This window comes from Maniola jurtina, chromosome Z (genome assembly GCF_905333055.1).
Source record: "Maniola jurtina chromosome Z, ilManJurt1.1, whole genome shotgun sequence".
Classification (NCBI taxonomy): Eukaryota; Metazoa; Arthropoda; class Insecta; order Lepidoptera; family Nymphalidae; genus Maniola; species Maniola jurtina.
Genome location: NC_060058.1, coordinates 4,589,146 through 4,611,655, shown reverse-complemented (window position 1 = coordinate 4,611,655; position 22,510 = coordinate 4,589,146). Strand labels below are relative to the sequence as shown.

The following is a 22,510-nucleotide window of genomic DNA, read 5'->3' as shown; positions in this document are numbered from 1 at the left end:
CGATACAAGTTGATTTTGTAAATAGTGCAGACGCCAGACTAGGATGATTCTTCTTTCCAAATATAAAATGTATAGTGTATTTTTTATTTATTTTTTATTTGTACCAGAAAGTTGTAACAATAAAGAGAAAAGGAAAGAAAAAGTATCTCTATAAGAGATCTCTACCAGTGACCCTTGGCACTGCGAGAGGTTGTAAAGATAATAAAGATAGAAGTATTCACGAAAAAAGCTTAGTAGATATTAAATAATACAAAATTATATGTATTAATATAGGCTTACAAAAACTTACATACTTAATTACGTAAATAAATTTAATTATACATATTTACTCAAATTGCTTACTACTACTTGCTCTACTCACTAGGATTGTATTCTGTATTATTTTCGTCAGTAAAATTGCCTTCTTTTCATTAAAAAATATATTAGTACCTAGTCTCGTATAAGCCGACTTTCAAAAAGTAAAATTTATGCAAAGAAGGAGAGATTGTTCATGATTTCCTAAATTCGATATTTATGGGACAATCCTGCCATAACAGATAAATAAGAGCTAGGACTCATTCAGACACGGAGCGTAGCGTGCCGCGTTGTGCATAGCGTATCACAATAATTTAAACAAAATGAAAAGAATTTTATGCTGATAATTATATGAGAGCACTATATCTAGATAGATTTAGGTTTTTCAAAATCCTGTGGGAGCTCTTTGATTTTCCGGGATAAAAATTAGCCTATATGTTAATCCAGGACATAGTCTATCTATATTCCAAATTTCAGCCAAATCCGTTTTGTAGTTTTTGCGTGAAAGAGTAACAAACACACACACATCCATAAAGACAAACCTTCGTCTTCATAATAGCAGTGTGATTAATGCAGAATTTAATATACAGGTTTTCTCGCAGTGGACATGCTGTAGTTACAGCTGCGTGCACATCAGCTGCATGGGATAGTGCAGGCTGGGTGATAGTGGTATGGGGCTGCTTCTGTGCCGTTACAGGCACCGCGGGTATTGTTGAAAGCAGTGCAACCCGCTTCTTCATGCATAGAATAACTGCAAGACGCGCCGCGCAACGCCCCGCGTCTTCTTTTTCGAGATCCTTTTATATATTTTATCCGATGTGGATGTTGCGTGATTGACATTGGAAGTTAAACGAGTTCCTTACAAGTGCATGGTACAACCTTAAAAGAGATTTTATCGAAGTTGACGACAAAACATAAAAAAATGTGACTCAGAGAAACCCGGATACACGTACATTTTAATCTATTCGGATATTAGGCTTACATAAGCAGCTTGTGCTGAATACTGCTTCACATCTTCAAGTTTTATATTAGGTAATATTTATGTTTCCACTATTATAATATCAATATTAAAATTGATGTAGATATCGAAATAGCTCTTTTATTTCCACTGTCGGTTATTATTTGGTAAATAAATAAATACGCAGCGCCTATTAAATATAGTATATGACCATAGACTTCTATTTTAGAGCCCCAATAGCTCAACGGTTGAGGAACGGACTGACTTCCGAAAGGTCGAGGGTTCAAACCCCACCTGTTGCACTATTGTCGTACATACTCCTAGGACTAGCTTAACGATAATTTGGAGAAGAAAGGGATTAGTCCTGTTTAGAATGGCTAATATTTAAAAAAGGTACCTTCATGAGTCTAATATTATTTCATTTAAGTATTCGTTATGTATCTATCATGTAGCTATGTATCGCGGATGAAGTCGCGGGCAAAATTTGGTTACTAATATTTTAGTATATATAAAATGACACTATGTATATGAATAATAGAATATCTATTCCCCTCTTTGATATGGGTTTTAGGTATTTAATTAAAATAAAACTATTGTGAACATTATCTAGGTAGCTACCTAACTACGTATCCGGAATTATAAGAATAACGGTAAAATAATAGTCTAGATTTACTATCACAAACGGAAAACGTACCTATATAATATAAATACTAGGTATATTGTGCTATGAATAATATTTCCGTAGCTTGAGGGAAACTTAGGGTACGGAGAGCACTTTGAGACCAACGCACAAATAAAGTTGTGCTTTGACGACGATAGGCAAAGCCCTGGGAATATTTGGTTTAACAGGGCTCTCTCCGTCACTTACTCCATACAATCGTAGTTCCAATTTCATTTGAATATTAAGCGGCCAAAGTCCATGAAATTTTGCTGACATATTCTAGAAACTAATATCTGTGCCTGTGGTGTTTTAGATTTTTCTAAAAATATGTAGTTTTAAAATTACAGGGACTCAAAGATTTGTATGGAATTTTTAAGACCGCGTAACTTTGAAACCTAATATTTTAACAGAAATCTGGAAAACCACAGGCATAGATATTAGTTTCTAGAATATGTCTGCAAAATTTCATAGACTTTGGTTGCTTAGTATTCAAATGAAATTGGAACTACGATTGTATGAAACGAGTGACGGAGAGAGCCCTCTCAAGCTATCTTGATATTTCATCAAGATTGGTTCAGTCAGTATTGTTGTCAAAAAGAAAGGAAGCTGATAAATAGTACCTACATACAAGTAAGTACTTGTTACTGTTGTTTGAAGTAGTTTCTCCCGCAGGGTCTTTAGATTTTGCATATATGATATAGGTTTTTTTTTAACGTAGACCAAGAAAGTTTTTCAGAAACACCACCCGACCGAAGTCGGAGCGAAACAGCTACGTAATTTTGAGTAATTATAAATCAGATATTTATGAAGCATAAAGCTATAATTCGACACTTTTGTAATAAATAAGTGAGATATTCCGTATTGTTAAATTGCCTCATTTCCATTCCCAGTTTTACTTAAAATGGTTAACAATGGAGTGCAGTTTTTATAACTTGTCGTGGTCGAAGATAATTATCGTAACCGTTACGTTGAACCCATTTTGTGTTCACTCGATCGTTTTATAAACAAACTTATAAACGGATAATTCAAACGAATTTTATATTCGGTTTTTAATTTTCTTGTGTTATTAAATAACACGCAGTGATAATTATTTTCTATCGGTGAGTAACATCCGCTTTCAATATTCTTGGCTTGAAGCTTGGTATGAAATTGTTGTCCGTAATTATAATTACCGTGACTTAAGATTTCATGTTAGAAAGCTGTAAAAAGCTACATTTTAAAAAGTAGGTAAGGGCCGTCTAATAGGACAGTGGATGCTTTGGGTAGTTAGGTATATCTAACTGAACCAATCGGGTTTATATCTGCAAGCCTTCGGAAGAGCCGATCGGCGAGAAGTGCCACAGGAAAGGCATGAGTGAGTTTCTAAAGGTCAAGATCATGTTTGATCACTGAGCCTGCAAAAAAAATATCGTATAATTTACTCCAATGCTAACTACTGTTTCTTTTACACGTATTTACCATAGTGACAAACGCCTTATGAATTCTCAAATCTCAAGTGACTCAGTTCCAGTGGTATCATTTATCTACGATCAACTCGATTATCAAGGTAGTTTCATGTTATGACGACAATTGAATATGTTCCATTTTATAATGGAAAAAATTAAGAAGAGTGGAAATTTATGTATCTATTTAAAAAAATATTTATGCTACAAGTGTGGAAAATTACAGTTGAGGCGCAAATTTAGGGTCTCGTAATAAATAGTAGAAGTCTGTTCTTCTGATTTTAAGAAGAGACCTGTACTCAGTAGTTTGCTGGCAACGGGTTGATGAGGATGATTAAATAGCACCGAGATTGAAATTATCAGTGTGTACTTGTATCACACGTGTGCACATTTGTGAGTAAAAACAGTAAAAAACTGGATAAGTTAGTTGAGTTAAATAGATACTAGATGTTTCATCAAATGACCTTGGCATTTAAGATTTAAAGTAACTAACAAATAATCAACGTGCGCAAAATTCCAATCTTGAAAACTTGAAAATAATCGGTTCTTAGTAATTATTTATAAGTATTATGTAGCTAGTAATCAACGGAGTTTTTAATGTTTTATCCTAATAACTACTTGGCACTTTAAATACATAAATAAAGATGGCGGTTCCAAAACAGCTGTCTCATGTGGCGGGCATTATATTCCCGTACTAGTGTGAATACAGCTTTGTATGCCAATAACTGTACGGTAATGTTTTTACTACCCATGGGTGAAAAATAAAAATCTACTTTATAGTTTTAATAGAGCTAAAGTAAGAGCTACTTAACGAGCAAATGTATTGTGAAATAATACAATACATTCTAGTCTTGTACTTGTCGATAAGATTGCAAAAACGTTTGTCGTCCTTTGTCCGGACCGCCTCAGGTTCAAATGGTTCAATTTAAAAAAAAAGGAATTCAGTGGACCTTGTTGGTAACAACTTTGACCTTGAACCTGTGCAGTGGGTAATTTATTGGGTAGCATAGAGCGAGGCACGATAGCGGAAGTACCTATGGAGTCGCGTTATTGTTTCGTCACTTAACCTAAGCTCCTCGCGCACACATCCCGTTCAGGGCTCATTTTACCTCATGCCTACTGTATATGGTGAGCATACTTCCTGCATCATCTATTCACGTGATCAAAACGTGGAGTGCATTGGCGACAGTAAATGTAGGTATTGTAAATCTGTATCGTAAGACAAGGTCTGGTCTGTCATAGCTCGTGATCCGAGGTCACCGGTGAACGTACGGGGGCAAATATGTAAGCGTAGCCAATTGCCGGTGTTCTTGTCTCTTTCAGTTGTCCATACGTGTGAAACAGACGAATGCATGTAGATAGTAGTTTCCTAAGAAATTGCATTTGATTTTTACAAATAGACCATTATACCTACTCACTTAATAAATAATTGCACACACGTAACGATATCGAAAGCGGAGTTAAAGCGAAATTGCCAACGAGTACCTATACACCTGTCGAAAGTCGTGGAGTAATGCTGACGTGGCAATGAACAGGTCACATAGTTCGAAGAATAGATAGACATTCGGGTTCCAAGGTGCTGGAATGGTGACTAGTACCTGAAAGCGCAGTCTTGGCAATCAAGCAAGAAAGTCGCAGGGAGCATTCCTTTTGTAGGGTACCGTAGAGAAACAAGGAATCCTTATAATTTCGTCGTGTATCACAACCAATTTTCAAGATAAACTGTAAAAGCTGTATACATTGGTTAAAGAAACCTGTTACCGCTGCCCAGAAGCATATTAAAATTTTGAAAATAAAATGAGCCTATGTATTTTCAGTCCATAAAAAGGGAAATTTGAAATGAGTTTACCCTCTCATTTGTTAAGTATTTTAAAATTATTACCAGGTTTCCTGGGCAGTTACTGAAAAAAAAACGATCACTTTAAAATAATGATCGTAATTTTTTTAGCAACTTTCATGGCCACGGAACCCTACTTTATGCGTGTTCTGATACGCACTTGACCAGTTTTAAAAAAGTTTGGCTGAAAGTATATACACGTATTATAAACGGTAACAAAAAAGCCACAATTGTAGTAGTAATATTTGCTAACGTCAAATTAGCATGAAATATTAATTCATAACAGAGTGAATACAGTAGAGTAAGTACCTAGGTCAATACGCAAAAAATCTATGAAACGGATTTTTTACAGCACTAAATTAAATAATTATAGTTTTCCTTTTAGTTCAGTCTTGATACTCGATACTCATGTTAATAAGATCTCATTAATAAAAGTGATGGACTGACGATAATTCGCCTGGTCTTCGTCACGCCTTACGGTATCATGGTTCATCAACCCTAGGCATAGTTGCATTTTGGTCACGTTGTAATTAACACGTCATTGCTCGTGATTTGAACCCTAATGCCATACTTAGCTACTAATTGGTGCAAAACTGTACTTCATTAACAAAAAACCGGTCAACTGCGACACGGACTTGCATACAAAGGGTTCCGTACTATTTATAGAAGATATTACACTGTAGGTATGTAGTTATGTACGTCTTTTTAATTTACAAGGCGAACATTTTCAAAATCGTCATCTTGTTTTTTTATTATTTGCTATTATAGCGGCAATAGTTAAACACACTATAAAAAATTTAACTCTCTACTTATTTCTGTGTATGAGGTAGGGAAATCCCGAAGACAGAGAGACGGATGGGAAGACGGACGGACAGCGGAGCCTAAATAAAAGGGTACTATTGGCATCCTTATGGTATACAACCATAAAGACCAACTTTCGTTAGTTATTTATTTTAGTACTTATTAGGTGCTGATGCAGCGCACAAATTCCAAAGAGTTTGAACAACTATATTTTTTGAATTATGATGACAGAGGAAACTTTTCTTGAGTCGCAAAACATCATTGATATAATATGATCGACAATCGGTATCCTTACAATATAATAAATGTGAAAGTTTGATTGTCTGTCTATCTGCTAGTTTTCACGGCCCATCCTTTTAACCAATTTTTACGAAATTTGATACAGGGATAGCTTGCATCCAGGAATGGCATAGACTACATTTTCTCACGGAATATCAAAAAGTTCTCACGGAATTTTTAACTTCACGGAAAAACCTAAATACACGCGGACAAAGTCGCAAACTTCATCTAGTTGTAATTAAATGTGTATTTCACTCCTACTCATTATTCTGCAGTTACGAAAAATAGACTAATTGACTTGTTACAATAAAAAAAAGTTTTAATAAAATAAAAACCAGCCATTTGCGAGTCAAATTCGCGCATCGAGGGTTCCGTAGTATAGAAGAAGTAAGAAGTTAGTTTTGCGGTAAGAATCAATTTCCGCAAAACTAACTTTGTTTGTAGAGGTTTATTGCTGATATTAAAAAAAAAACTAAAACAATTTTTTTGTTCCAATAATGTTGGGCTACTATTGTCGATAGCTTTGATAGTTACTGAAATAATCGACTGACAGACGGATTTACGAAGAAAATCGCTCAATAAGGGTTCCATTTTTACCATTTTGGTACGGAACCTTAAAAATTACGAAATTCGAACAAAAATACTCCTTGAAAATGAAATAAAGTCGTAGAGATAAAGATGAGACCTTGACACATTGATTTCTAAACACCTACAAAAAACACTTCTAATCCATAAATTTTACTGCTCTTAAAGTCGTTTCGAGAACTCTTTTGCATATTCGTGCATAATTTCTTTACCTGTCTATTATAAAAGATATAAAAATCGGTCGTTGAATACTATTGACATAGGAATATAATTTATATTTATTAATTTATACTTTATATTTACGAATTCACGGTATTTACGTTACGGGTAATATTTCAGGTACCAAAATGAGTAAGTATACCTAACAACGTTTTATACAGATTATAGATATCCAAAAAGTATTAAAAATAATGCCCATCGATTCCTTCAAAATGTCAAAACAAACAATGTACGGTCTACGTTCCCTCGAACAATGTTTAAATACATGATTGCGATCTAACACTACAATAATTGTTAGGTACACGTAATCACGTTACAACGTGGTTACAACAATAGAAGTAATAAAAGCCAAGCACAATAGCCTTTTCTAATTACATAAAATATTTTATGTTAGTTAAATAAACCATAAGTTATATGTAAAGTAAGCAATTATATTATTTAAAGAATATTGTTAAACTATATTACTGATATCATACAGCACACTATATTCAATACTCTGCTGTATAGTTTAGGTACTTACAGCTAGCAAGTAAAGAATAGAATTATGAGTTGGCAACCTTGTGCCTATCTACTCGTACATAATTTACATAGCAGCTACGTCTCAGAGGTATTTACCGATCAACATAAAGTCCTACCTAAACCTACCTTCGAACGAAAGCTTAGTCACTCTATTGCCGTGCAAATTATTTAGGTACTAGACAATGCCTGCGACTTCGTCCGCGTGGATGTAGGTATTCAAAAACCCCGTGGTCCCAAACTTTACGATTTCCTAGTATAAGAAGCAGTGTAAGATCATTCCTTGCAAAAAAATCACATTAATTCGTTGCTCTGTTGCGGTATGGTTGAATAACAAACCAATAAACAAACACACTTTGACATTTATACTATTAGTAAGTAGTGATTTGATTAACCAGCGGAGAACCAATTTTTAATTATTCTTGTAGAAGCTGGTTCACGCAACTTGATTTACGTAAAAATGTTGACATTCTGTTTTTAGCGTCTTCAAGCGATTTTGCAACACGATAAAACGGATGTTTTGTTTCATTTCTTTAATCGTTTATTTGTGCAAGTTCCATTTAGCCGCATCTAATATCATTTTAATTTATTCGAAATAAACTATCCTTCGCCCTTATCTTTAAAGTATAATATAAAAGCCAAACTGCCACCCACTTACAATATCTCAGGTTATAAAGCTTAAGTACTTAATGGCTTTAGGTCACCTCGGCGTCCTAACATGACTTAAAATTTGGCGAACGGGTTAGGGTGTGGACTTTAGACACTTTCATGACAACTACAACGACGTGAGGTCTTACAATATATTATATTGATAAAATTAATGTTAGCGTGTTTGTTTGTTAACTATGCCTTCGCGTATGGTTCACTTAACAACGAACACACATGGGCCGATAGTAGGTAGGTACACGTCGGCACTTGCGTGAAGGTTTCTGATATACCTAGTAAAATCGCGAGTCGCATTAAAACTCATGAATGAGTATTAGCTGCTATTTAATTTGAAATAAAAATGATTATTTTGTGTACTTATCCTTAAGGTGGAAGCGACGGGCCTGCCCGTCTCATGCCCCTTAAGTATTAGTAGGAATTTTGCGTCAGCCTGACAAGTTCAGTCACCCAGATGATAAATAACCATTAAATATAAAGGCGCCAGTCATGAAGCAACAGCGTCGGGAAGCGCATTTAACAGTCTAAACCCCTGGTCAAACACAACGCGTGACTGCAGTGCCGCTCGGCTCTTTTTAACCCCCGACCCAAAAAGAGGGGTGTTATAAGTTTGACGTGTGTATCTGTGTATCTGTGTATCCGTGTATCTGTGTATCTGTGTATCTGTGTATCTGTGTATCTGTGTATCTGTGTATCTGTGTATCTGTGTATCTGTCTGTGGCATCGTAGAGCCTAAACGAATGAACCGATTTTAATTTAGTTTTTTTTGTTTGAAAGGTGGCTTGATCGAGAGTGTTCTTAGCTATAATCTAAAAAAATTGGTTCAGCCGTTTAAGAGTTATTAGCTCTTTTCTAGTTTTCTTGTAGAAAAGAAGGTTAGATAACCGTTAGGTTCATAATATTATGTCAATAGACAAATGTCAAGCTGTCAAGATGGACGTTGCCTAAATACATAATTATTTATTTGAAAATGATGTTTTGGAAAACTCAAATACTTTGGATCGTCGGGGGTGTTATAAATTTTTAATTTACACTTGTTATACTACAAATATGTAACTTTAGGAAAGGGCCCACAATATGGAGTACGCATTTAAGTTACACTGCTGCCGTAGCGTTACGTTCATGCGGTCAATGTCCAATGCCGGCCCGAGCATACTCAGCGCCCTAAGCGAATTTTTGGACTGACACCTCTTGAGACCAAAAATTCGCAGCAAAATTGTTCTGAATAGGACATTTTGCAAAATAAACCTACATAATAACTAGAATTGCAAGCGAAGTGAGCGCGAAGATTTATTTTTATTTTACAGAAATAATTCTCGAAAGAGTTAAAAATCAGAAAAGTGACGAATACAGCGTCAACAAAATGTTATTTTTAGTAAATTTGTATTGCAATGCTGGTACACGCAGACAGACTTTCGAGCTAATCGTCCACGCCAGCCAGTCAACTCGCACTAACAATCCTGTCTTATACTTCCGCCCCCAAATTCGAGCGCCCTACCGCCGTCGCCGAGGGCAAATTGCCCTTGTGGACGGATCTGCCCTGTCATTGTCGCTTTTCGCTTTCATGCATCGCTAATATCGCGCGTTTTGTCTGCTTAAGGCCTAATAATGTCGCACGTCGCATCGAACTTGCGTGTGCGCAGAATCTCAAAACCCAGTGAGTATCCACAGCACGCACTGCGCGTCCACGCCTGACACGAAAATATTACTGCCACGACGCTATGGAATATTTAACTCATCCATACTACATAGATAGTAGATACATAAAAAGTTTCAGCAGAATTTGAGCCGAGTCAATGTATACAATATGTGAAAATGTATAAGATTTATACTGGAAAATTATCCCACAACACTACATAACTTTGAAAATAATATAGTAGCAAATAGTATAGTTTAAAAATTAAAAATATGTCTGATGTGTTTATAGATTTCAGAATTTAGTATCAGTTGCTAGAGACGTCAGATGTTAGAATTAAAATAAGTGCGTTCTACTACATTCTACGTAACATGAGGCTTGAGGATGCTTTATCTACATATTGTGAAACGAAGAATACGCGGAGACGAGACTTTCGAAGCTGACGGCATATTATGTCTACATAAAAAACCGGTTAAAACTGTTCGAACATTATTGTAATTAAGGGAAGACATTCTGAAAATGGACAGCGGGTGATGGAGAGAGTTACGATTCGAGTTTAGCTACGTGATCAAATCATAATGAGAAGTCTGTAGTACTAGAGTATCTAACAATGCTGAATGAGTTGCGAAGCAGAAGTGACAATGGGTAGAGCACACAGCTCGAAAAAACTAAGGCAGTAGAATGGCAACCGGAAAAAGTAGTATTTGAAGACCATCCGCTACGTATAGACGATATTTTTGGTGTTTTGTTCTGAACCCTATTGGCGACTGAAACCACAAAGTAAGCATTCCAAGGCAAGCTTCGCCTTCTTGACAAAATACTTATAAGCATAAGTATTTTGAGCAGAAATTCAACTTTTACCACAATACCAACATAAAACATGTTTCGTAAACAGGAACTGTTCATGCGTAAGTGCAGCCACAATACGCCACACGTCTGTAAAACCTCATGGAACATGACATGTCTCGGTAAGCGCATTAGATTCTTTGAACATATGTAATTATCTCAGTTAATCGGTTCTAATCAATAATAATTAATCTGAGCTTATTCCCAATGGAGAACTCTCAGGCATGCAGGTTTCCTCACGATGTTTTCTTTCACGTTTGTAAACAAGTGATATTTATTTACCTAAAAAGGACGTAAATCCAAAAAGTTAGAGGTTCTCAAAGTAAATATGTGAACTTTGCTAATCCTTGTACTCGGTGGATTATGGTCCTACATTCTCATTTTGAGAGGAGAGACGTTCTCAGTAGTGGGCCGGTAATGGTAATGATTTTCAATGGAAAAAAGAAAGACAGCAACAATTTTTGTTTTATTTACCTAAATGGTTGTGAAAAAAAAAATTAAATGTAAGCATGCGGTGCAATAGAATTTTATCACATCATAAAATAATATTTTCGTATAATTTAAATTTAATCCAAAAACAGTAGATTGGAATCCTTGACTGCTATAATTGCGTAACAACTATCGCAGACCATGGACGTAGAAAGAGCCAAGGTCAAAGAACTGTTCCACTCACGCGCATAGCCGAGCTTTTGGTCTCTAAAAGCACAAGTTTATTGCAAGAAATACGAATTCACTGAAATGTAACCAACCGTTCGAAGTTACTGTTTAAACTTTAAAGAAGATTTTTTTATAATTTGTCGTTTACTGATAGCTGAGAAAGAATCCAGTGGACAGAACAAGTGAGTTATAACGAAACAAATACCTACGTAATGTTTTATTCATCTGTTATCTCCGCACATTCCTCAAAAGGTCGTCGGCTGGAAAGTGAAACTGGTCGATGCCGAAATTGATTCTTATAAGATGAGGACGCACAAAACATTATGTTCTCATCCACCTTATCGGGAGTGAACCCGGACCTACTTATTGCCGCTGTTGCAACAAACGTAGCCCAATGTCAGTATTATTATAATACGTCTTCGTTTGCTCACAGCAGGCGATGCTTATCTGACGAAAGATTATGATATAATATTTAGTTAGCTTGCGCAAAGATTATGTTACCTGCACCGGGTTACAACGCGTCTAATTTTATATTTATAAGATGTACGAATACAAATTATTACCAACTTTACATAACACGTTAACAAAACGACGCAAATTATTATTTGACCAATATTTTAAATACCCCAACTTCGAATTTCCATAAACACGTATTCAAAAATAATTTTAGTTTAGGTATAAATCCGTCGACCACGTTAGAAACTGTTCAAACAGCTTCCATAACGTGATTTGTAATATAATAAAATATCAAGTTTAAGAATTTGCCAAATAAAGAACTCCGTAGGTATTCTGAGCTTGCGGAAGGTCATTCAGGTTGAATACCATTAGCTAGTTTCCAGTTTCTTGCTACTTGACATATAAATTGCCTACTAACGGACACACATGCTTGACAAGAAATCATTTATTACTATGCTCTATTGAAGTATTATTGCCTCATTAGTTTTATTGGTAACCTACAAATTAGTGTCGAAATATTTATCATTAGTGTTAGCCTCAAGGCTTGCATCATTATCATCAGTTTAAGAAGCATCTATCACAAGGCCACATTTAATCCGACAGAAAATTGAACTCGTGTTCCGATTGCCAACGAGTTTATTTTCAAGAAAAACTATACAAGTTTACTTTTTTGTAAAACTAGGAAATGAGTAATTTTCCTTGGAGTTAATTATAATCGAAGGTGTAACCTAGCGTTCTTAGCTCGATATCGAAGAATTCGATACTGGTGAATTGCGCCATGATTTTATTCAGCTTGTTATATGTAAGTAAAGGTGCACGTGTAAAGAAAAATCCTGCAATAATTTAGCGCTACAAGCCTGAGCGCGCTGAAGCTATTGAGTTGCGAAAAACATTTGTCGGCGGCGCAGCGGTGGCTTCAAAACAGGTTCGATGCTGCTAGTCGTGTGGATTGGTGAATAGGTCATAATAATCGAGCTGTAGTGGAGTCAACGTGTTTCGTTAGTTGCGTAACCGTGGAAGGATTAGCGGGTCTGATGGGTCGTGACCCGCCGTGCTATCGCCGCCACCGGTTGCCCTTGACATATCGCTCCACTAGATGTAGAAAGTGCAAAGAATCAAACCACCCGCACCACACAACACTTCACGGGGCAATACCGAGCACTACCTATTTTGAACATAAGTGGTCATGATAGTGACTCATGTATTAAAATCCAACGGCAACAAAAAGTAAATTAATCAACTTAGAAACTGCGTCTCAATTGAAAACCTGGTTGCATCCGTTCTTCGCTCGGCGACTTTCGGTTTGATTGGTGTAATCCCAGAATTCCCTCATAAACCCAGGAATAACACATATTTATATACACTTGGAAAGTTTATACTTGCAAAATCTAAAAACAAAATTTCGTCCAAATAGAAACCGAAAAACCCATTCCATATTGCTCCTAATTTTATTATTTTCAACAGCTGTAGATACTTGTGCGTTTAACAAAATAAGCTTCAAATTCAAATAAGACTTTTAATTTCATCTCGACGTGTACTACAATTAGAGAGTTTTTATATATTAAAAGTAAAAGTTTTTGCCTATTAAAAGTGCATTAAGTTAAGGAATTGAGAGGGTGAGGATGACGGATAACGCGTGTGGTGGCGCTCTCTCGGGAAGGCCTATATTATATCCAACAATGCTCCATCATGCTTGATATATCGTTTGATTGATACTAGGCATAATCTTAAAAACTGCGAGTAAAAGCTGTAGTACTCCTAAATTACAATACAACAAATGCAAATTATTAACAGTTAGTACAATACTACTATTGTAAATAAATAGCTAAGCAATTAGTCAGTCTGTTCAATAACGGATGCCATATTATTATGATGACTTCATGTTTGGAGGCGAAAGCGCTAGTGGGAAGGAAGGCTGCGACGTCTGCGGATGAGATGCTGCAGCCTCTAAAGTCCAAGATCCCACTAGACATTAGACAATTGCACTTTCGCAACTGTTTGTTTGCAAGATAATTTTATATGACGCAGCGTATACGCAACTTAGCTTTTGAAATGATTGCGATGTTTGAAATAACCCCACTATGTCGGAAATCGGAATTTGAATCGATCCCCTCAGTTAAATTCTTATTCAGTGTATTTTTCCGATTTATATTTAACTTTAGCGATTAGTAGCAAGAATCATTATCATTGTTCCGATAAAAGATACGAGTATGAATGCAATCACACTAATATTATAAAGGCGAAAGTTTGTATGTGTGTGTGTGTGTGTGTGTGTGTGTGTGTGTGTGTGTGTGTGTGTGTGTGTGTGTGTGTGTGTGTGTGTGTGTGTGTGTGTGTGTGTGTGTGTGTGTGTGTGTGTGTGTGTGTGTGTGTGTGTGTGTGTGTGTGTGTGTGTGTGTTTGTTACTCCTTCACGCAAAAACTACTGGACGGATTTGGCTGAAATTTGGAATGAAGATAGATAATATTCTGGATTAGCACATAGGCTGCTTTTTATCCCGGAAAATCAAAGAGTTCCCACGGGATTTCAAAAAAGCTAAATCCACGCGAGCGAAGTCGCGGGCATCGGCTAGTACCGTATAAAGGTCCATACTAATCGAGGTTCACCAGTGTGAAAGGAAAGCAAGAAAAGATTTTTTGAAAATCCATCCTGGGGGTTAAACAAGTGATGGAATTAGCATGAAAGTTCGTCATTTTTAAAGCTATATTCATTAATATTGATTAGTAGGCTTTCAATCAAAAGTAAAGAAGTGCGTTTCAGGATTTTTGGGAATTGCACCCGCTCACCGGTTTTCAAAAACTTCACTCTAGAGAAAAAGAGAGTCGGAGCTGATTAGTTAGTTGTAGCTAGATCCACACAGGACATTATATTTTGATTAGAAAAATGATATGCAAATTAGATAAAATTATGTAGGTACACTGAAGTCATAAAACACATTTCTAACGGCTTAGCATCGTTAATGGGTAGACGGCACGAGTTTTTCATGTCCGCCTATTCATGTACGTGTTAAAAGCGAAAGTGAAGGTCAGATGAAGACGAGATGCGATGATGCGAGAGCGGACGAGACCGGTCCGACTCTATGGAGACTTGCAACACCGGTGTACCCAGGGAAACTCGCGCGGCCGGGGGATATCCGCGAGCAAATGGCAGTTGACAATTATATCGCTTTTCAAATGTTTAACTTAAAATTATGTATCCAAGAAACTGTTATGGTATGTAGTTTGGCCTAATACGATTAATTCAATAGCTATAAGTAGATATTTGCAATGTGATTCATTCACTGAATGATCATTATTAGAAACTTTAATGTTTACAACTTAGTTACGTCCTAATACCGTAATTATACTTAACAAATGATGTCCATAATGATTTAGGTTTTTAAAATTTCCGTGGGAGCTCTTTGATTTTCCGGGACAAAATGTAGCCATATAGACAGACAGACTTTCGTATTTAAAGTATATCAGTATAGTAAAATATTACAGTATAGTATGGGTTCGCATTGGAAATTAAAATGTTTAAGAAAGAACCCTAAAAATTAAGTTCTGTATTAAACAAGAAATAAAATTGCGGAAATTGAAGTAGCTCTACCTCAATTTCCGCAAAAGGAATTTTTGTATCTTATAAATTAATGTTTTCACGTGTCGATTAGGAAACAGCTATCTATCATTTTGTTGTTTTTAACCCCTTACCCAAAAAGAGGGGTGTTATAAGTTTGACGTGTGTATCTGTGTATCTGTCTGTGGCATCGTAGCTCCTAAACTAATGAACCGATTTTAATTTATTTTTTTTGTTTGAAAGGTGTCTTGATCGAGAGTGTTCTTAGCTATAATCCAAGAAAATCGGTTAAGCCGTTTGAAAGTTATCAGCTCTTTTCTAGTTACTGTAACCTTCACATGTCGGGGGTGTTATAAATTTTTAATTTGCACTTGTGACAAGAAAAATTTAACAAACATTTTTTTTAAGACGTGATAAAATTCATCATCATCATGATCAAGCCATCGCGAGCCTACTCATTGATGTGCTTAATAGTCTCCCTTCAGAAAGAGAAGGGTTTAGGTTCATAGTCCATCACGCTGGCCCAGTGCAGATTGGCAGTCGTCACTGACTGGTTTCTCACGGTGCAGCCTCTGATATTTGATTGCTTAAAACGCACATAACTTCGAAAGTTAAAAGTACATCCCCGGTATCGAATCCCCAACCTCTCGAATAGAAGGCGGACGTCTAAGTAACCACTAGGCTGTCACGGCAAGTTATAAAATTACTTGAAACAAATCTAAGTAAATATCGGCATCTTGAAAATAACTTTCACGGTGTGAGAATTGTTAATTATTATTGTCAACTATTTATTGTTAGATTCGTGCGATTACTGTTAAATGCGGTTATATCTCCGCTTACTTGTAAACGTGGTAAAAATATCTATTACAACTTTCTTTTCACCTCTTAAAGTTACGTACGCCCGAATCTGTATCGGAGAAATTCCAATATGTACTTATTTGTATTCTAAAAGAGATTCAGAATCGCGCATAAGCGATGACAAAATGCTAAAAGTAAGTTTTCTTTTAACAGCGAAAGTGAAACAATACAATGACGACATGTGGTCGCAAGTGTAAATCGTTTATTATCTTGGACTATCAGCTGCCCGCAACATCTTCCGCGTTGAATGTGAATGTGAGTGGGTAATGTTATATGTGTTCCTCGTGATATGTTTTAAATTATGGTGAAAACCGCATTGAAATCAACTTCGAAGTTTTTCTATCAGTATACATTTATGAAGCGGTGATAGTCTAGTACGAGTAGTTAAGAGTGGTCTCTCCGTCACTCGCTTCATACAAACGTAGTTCCAATTTCATTTGAATATTAAGCAACGAAAGTCCATGAAATTTTGCAGACATATTCTAAAAACTAATATCTAAGCCTGTGGTTTTCCAGATTTCTGTTAAAATATTCGGTTTCAAAGTTACGCGGTCTTAAAAATACACATACAAATCTTTAAGCCCCCGTAACTTTAAAACTACATATTTTTAGAAAAATCTAAAACACCACAGGTACAGATATTAGTTTCTAGAATTGGAGCTACGATTGTATGGAGTAATTAACGGAGAGAGCCCTGTTAAGACGTCGGCCTTCTATATGGTCCAAGTTTCCATTAGCGCCAGACATGTCTTATTTTCTGAGAAACGAAATGTGTGTGATAGAGAAGCATGCGCGGTAGAGTGCGCATCTACTAGCTTGAACGCAGGGCCAATTCGAAGATTCTAAAGGCACACAAAAACATTAGTTTGCTTTTCTTAAAGTCTGAGTGATGGTTTTTATGTATATTTCTTCAATAATATAATATAAAAATTACTACTCTTCTAGAACTAAGTTTGTATACGTATGTTATTTTTCGCGAGGTTTAAAGCATGTGGCGGAAATAACGGCCGACGGAAAGTGTCTGGCAGTATTGAATATTAATTATTAGCAATCTTCTGTAAAATATACATAAAAGTCCACACTTAGACCTTAAGAAAAGTGACTCATATAATATTTTTACATAGGCACCTTTAGCAGCTCATGCCTATAAATTGGCCCACAGCATAAATAAGCAGATATGCGCACATTAATATTAGACACTAACCCTATTATATCATACTCATTTTCTTTCTCCGATAATAGGTCTGGCGGTTCCGGGATCTTACTCTAATACGAGAGGCGGACGATCCGGGGCATGTACCTCTAAGTTTTCGGCGTTATGTAGATTGAGTATGATTGCTAGTGGGTATAAATTAAGTTTTTACTATTCTTTAGTTATAGATATTCTACTTAGTAGTTTTTTTATTATTTTTTACTTTGTTCTTTTCTGTTCTTTGTTTTCAAGACGGCTTTACAAATGTGTCGATAGGGCTGTTAACAGGGCTCTCTCCGTCACTCGTTTCCACTCGTTTCATACAATCGTAGTTCCAATTTCATTTGAATATTAAGCAACCAAAGTCCATGAAATTTTGCAGACATATTCTAGAAACTAATATCTGTGTCTGTGGTGTTTTAGATTTTTCTAAAAATATGTAGTTTTAAAATTACAGGGGCTCAAAAATTTGTATGAATTTTTTTAAGACCGCGTAACTTTGAAACCGAATATTTTAACAGAAATCTGGAAAACCACAGACATAGATAATTAGTTTCTAGAATATGCCTGCAAAATTTCATGGACTTTGGTTGCTTAATATTCAAATGAAATTGGAACTACGATTGTATGAAACGAGTGACGGAGAGAGCCCTCTTAAGTAAGTAATATTTATTGGTTTTTATATTTTTACGATAAGTTGGTAAGAAGTAAAACGCAAACGTACGCACTCAGGGTCAAACCTCTGTGGTTTATGCAATGCGTGTTACCAAATATTTAGTTGTTTTTTCAGTATAGGTTCTTATTAATAACAAGTCAAAAAAAACAATTGCCTTATCGGTATAGGAGGAAACCTGTATGTGTGAGAGTTCTCTATAATGAGAGGAGCCTCATGCTCCGCAGACTCAAGAGTCAATAGTGGACCGGATATGGGTTGATCATGATGTGGAAATGATTTTGGGGAATTCTAACGAGATCTTTAAAAACCTAAATCTTTGTGAATGAAGTCGCAGGATTCAGTAGGTAACTAACGAGTTATGAAATAAACAAAATATGTAACAACTAGGACTACGATTTTGTTTAATTCTGTCTATTTAGAATTTAGATATATGTATGGAAATTATCACAAAATCTCTACCTCCTGTTAGGTAATACATTATAGCTGTATAGTGACAATTAATCTTAATTAGCTTAAATTGTGCTAATTAAAGTTCATTTAAGACGCAATAATAGATAGGTATTTGTAAAAAAATCTCACGCCGCATGGGTACCTACTTAAGTAAACAAAATGTCGTTTATGCAATGCTATACATTAATTATATGAACAATGCCAATTCAAAGAACCCTATAAAATTAGATATATTTAATGATAGGGTAGCTTGCTTTTTAACCGACTCAAAAAAAGAGGAGTTTCTTTATTCGATTGTTTGTTTTTTAATATTTTTTTGTACGATTTTGAAATATTTTTTTTTTCGTTTCGTAGGCCATACTTTTGAAGTGGCGCCTTTTTAGTTTGGTGAAGATCTGATAAATATCTTCCTCCTGATACTCCTCAATTGCTCACAATCGGTGTAAAGAGTAAGTTTTTAACCAGGTATAGCTTATTTTAATACAGATAACAGTCCACTGGCGGACTCCAAAAAATGTTACTATCGGTAAATTAAAGCATATTTTGCTTTTTAGTATTTGTTGTTATTGAAGTCGGTTTTTATTTTATTTTGAATAGCCTGTACCTATCTCATAAACCGTCATAGGTAGAGAGTTACAATTTTCATAGCGTGTGTTGTATTGCCACTATCACAACAAATAATAAAAAACCAAGATGCTGAATTCCAAATAACCGCCATGGAAATTTTAAAAATTAAGATCTTGTACGATGTCCCATCGTGTGCTAGTCTGACTCACACTTGACCGGTTTTTTGAATTTTAAAGTATTGGTTTGTATAAGGTTGTCGTCAATCGGGAAGGTTCTCATTGACAATATACCTACACGCCGGAACTTAAATTCAGTCTATGCATGTTAATTCTCATAGCGGGAACTGCACTGGAAAATGTGTTAAGAAAATTAATTTTCTTTTTAATTTATGAAGTCGAATGGACCACTAAAAAAATGTTTTGTAACGTAAAGAAATGATAAGAACAAAAAACCTTTATATAATCGATATTAAACTGTGTGAATCTTGTTTGGATACCCGAACCTTTTAGCACAGTCATGTTTCGCAAAGTCGTATTGGAGAGTTTTGACAATAGTTGGTTAGATCACTATTACCGAATAGCTGTCATGAATTCTACTTTTATGCCTCTCAGTAAATATTAACATAATTCCATGATAATTCTGTTAATTTTTATGCCTATTTGAGTAAAAATAATGATATTATTATGTATATTTTATTTTATATTGCCTATATTCTGAGCTTTTTCCGGAATCAATTTAATTAAATAGATATAATACATATTTATCAGATACAGAATACCTACTCGTTACAATGTCAATCGAGGATGACGAATGAATCGCTTACCGCCATTCACCACATTCCGCCCGTAGTTTTTAGTTTCTAGTGAACACCATTTGTCGGTTAGGTATTATAAATCTGTTAGTACTCATTTTTTATGGAGTAAGTACAAAACAGTACTTGTTAGCGAATTAGATAAGGCGAACGTATTTAGGTTGAAAACTCTACTGGAAAATTGGTAAGTATGAATCTACTGTGAACTTCCCTTGAAAGAAAGCTCATAACAACGTTAGCATAAAGCCGCAGATTTGCGGTTACTCAAACATTTATTTAATAACAAATAGACAGCTCTTCGTTGCTCCTGCCTGCAAATTAGAATATTATCACCCTGTTGACTGACACTAGTTTTCTCGAGCTTCGTAGGCATGGCAGCGTACCTGGGCGGTAGGGGCTGAGACAATGTGCGCTTAGTCGTGCATATTTTAAAAGCAATATTTCGCAGCCTTCATTGAGAAACACGCGCCCTCATTCGTGATGTCAGTTGCCTGTCGTTGGGCAACCGACACCTGATTTCCACACAAGAAATCAGATCATATTATTTTCGCCGTATCGCCCATATGAGATGCCTCGTATCCCGGTGGGCAGCACTTCGGGTTACGTAAAGCTCTACGCACGATTCACCTATGCAAACATTCGATGAAAGTGACAATACGCGCCGACTGGTTTTGATTCGGCTTTTTTAGCATAATTATTACCTATTAGAAAGTTATCGTGCTAAAATTACGACATGATATTACGAAATGGTCACATAATTATGCCGATTATTTAATACGTTCATTAGAATAATTAATTTTAATAATCTCAAAAATTATACACAAGTGCTACTTATGAAATGGTAATGGCTATATTTTAAAAAGCAAGGCATCTTTGTAGTATAACTAGGTACTCACAGCGCTATCCTGGGGTCCATGGCGAGTGCGAGAGTCAGCTATGAGAGCTGTGGCGCGCCTTGCGTGCGGAGTGCGTATGCGGAGCGCACGGCCCTGTTCAGTCTGGCTGCTGGCTGCAACAGAAACCTCACGTCAGCACACGCGCCTTTCCCAAACGACACACAGTTGCGACAGTGAAGCTCAACGAGGAAGCTGCATCGCACATTTAAATGCAACGTTAATGTCAGAGAGCGTTTAAATGCCAATAGCGGCGACCTTTCGGTTTTGAACTAGGTTGTGCAAGCGAGGATCGCCGGTCGTGTGAGAAAGGCGAGTGCGTGTGGGGACCGCTGGTTGCGGAGGGAGTCGGGACGCACCGGGGTTAAGGCGGGGTGTAACACCGCTGGCGACGCACTGCCGAACGGCGACTAACCTCGCCGCGGCATGCGTGCCTCTTACTTATAGCCGCGCGCCCACACGCCGCGCCGCGCTCCGCCCGCCCGCGCCGTTCGCCACCACCGACTCACCCTCGCAGGCACCACCATCACCACATCTTCTGTAGATCCTGGACTCCTCTGCTCAGTGCTCATCTCGTAGTTCTTATGAGTTCCGCTACAAATTCAAAACGCGTATAGCTCACGTTGGTGTTGCGAGCACTTCACTAAATAGGATTTCACTGGCTGGCATCTACATAGAGATCTTATAACAGAATAAGCACCATTTTGGATTGCGAATAATCACCTTAGTTTGGCGTCATAAATATAACATTCTCCACAATCTCACCGAAGAGACAACAGTTTGTAAAAAGCTAGAGTGTGTATTTGATATATCCTTTAGCAGTTCCAAATCTTCTTTAGATTGACCGAGTTTCCTAGGTTTAGAACCCACGAGGGTTCTAAACCTAGGAAACTCCTGAGCCTTAAATAGTACCCCATCGATTGATAGAACTATTTTTGTATTTGGGATCCAATAGCATAATATCAGAAAACATTCATTATCAAACATCCGCTATGCTCAAGCATTCCGATGAGGTACCTATGACATTATACTCAACAGTATCTAAATGAATTCACTCAATAGTTTCATATTTGCATGCGATATCATATCAACGGCCCCAATGTATTGATAAAATAGTATAAAAAACTCTTTCATAACAATAATTACAAATTCTGTTTGAAAAACCTTTTGTTTAGTCGTTCAGGCATTGTTTATTTAAAATACTAGGTACAGACAGAAAATGGTTTTAATCAACAACTTTCTTTAAAAACTTTTGATGAATGGTTCGTGTTTATCAAATACATTGTAACAGAATAGACAAAAAATAATTTAAAATGGATGAAATTTGTAAGAGCCTAACTACCCTTTCTTATATGGAGCTCATATAAATGTAACACACTAGTTTTTGTATATATTTTCTAACAATGAAGGTGACTGCATACGATGATATCGTAGGTATTAGATGACAGAATACAATACATCCGTAGCGACGCCCGTGGCCCACTGCTCTACTTGCGCCAGCTTTGACCCCAGCAGATTATATTATATGTCATCTAATATATGTACTGTGTCTTAATCAATATCTGCTGTAAGTAAGTGCATAATCCAGCATTATTTATAAACTAACCTAAGCATTGAGGAGCAAAAATAATATCACAAAACGTTTAAACAACTCTCAT

The 22,510-nt window shown here is 36.3% G+C and overlaps 1 protein-coding gene across 3 annotated transcripts in view; it reads right to left on the bottom strand.

The window, feature by feature from the left end:
* LOC123880061 (flocculation protein FLO11-like) overlaps positions 1 to 21,257 on the bottom strand; it is a 41,149-nt gene extending 19,892 nt beyond the window's left edge. For all 3 annotated transcript variants that reach the window (XM_045927949.1, XM_045927950.1, XM_045927951.1), the window contains exons 1-2: positions 21,212 to 21,257; positions 20,856 to 20,968 (exon numbers count right to left, since the gene is read on the bottom strand). In XM_045927949.1, coding sequence (XP_045783905.1) covers positions 20,856 to 20,875 — 20 coding nt within the window. In that variant the 5' untranslated portion in view covers positions 20,876 to 20,968; positions 21,212 to 21,257. The remainder of the gene's footprint in view (positions 1 to 20,855; positions 20,969 to 21,211) is intronic.
* Between the last annotated feature and the right edge of the window lie 1,253 nt (positions 21,258 to 22,510).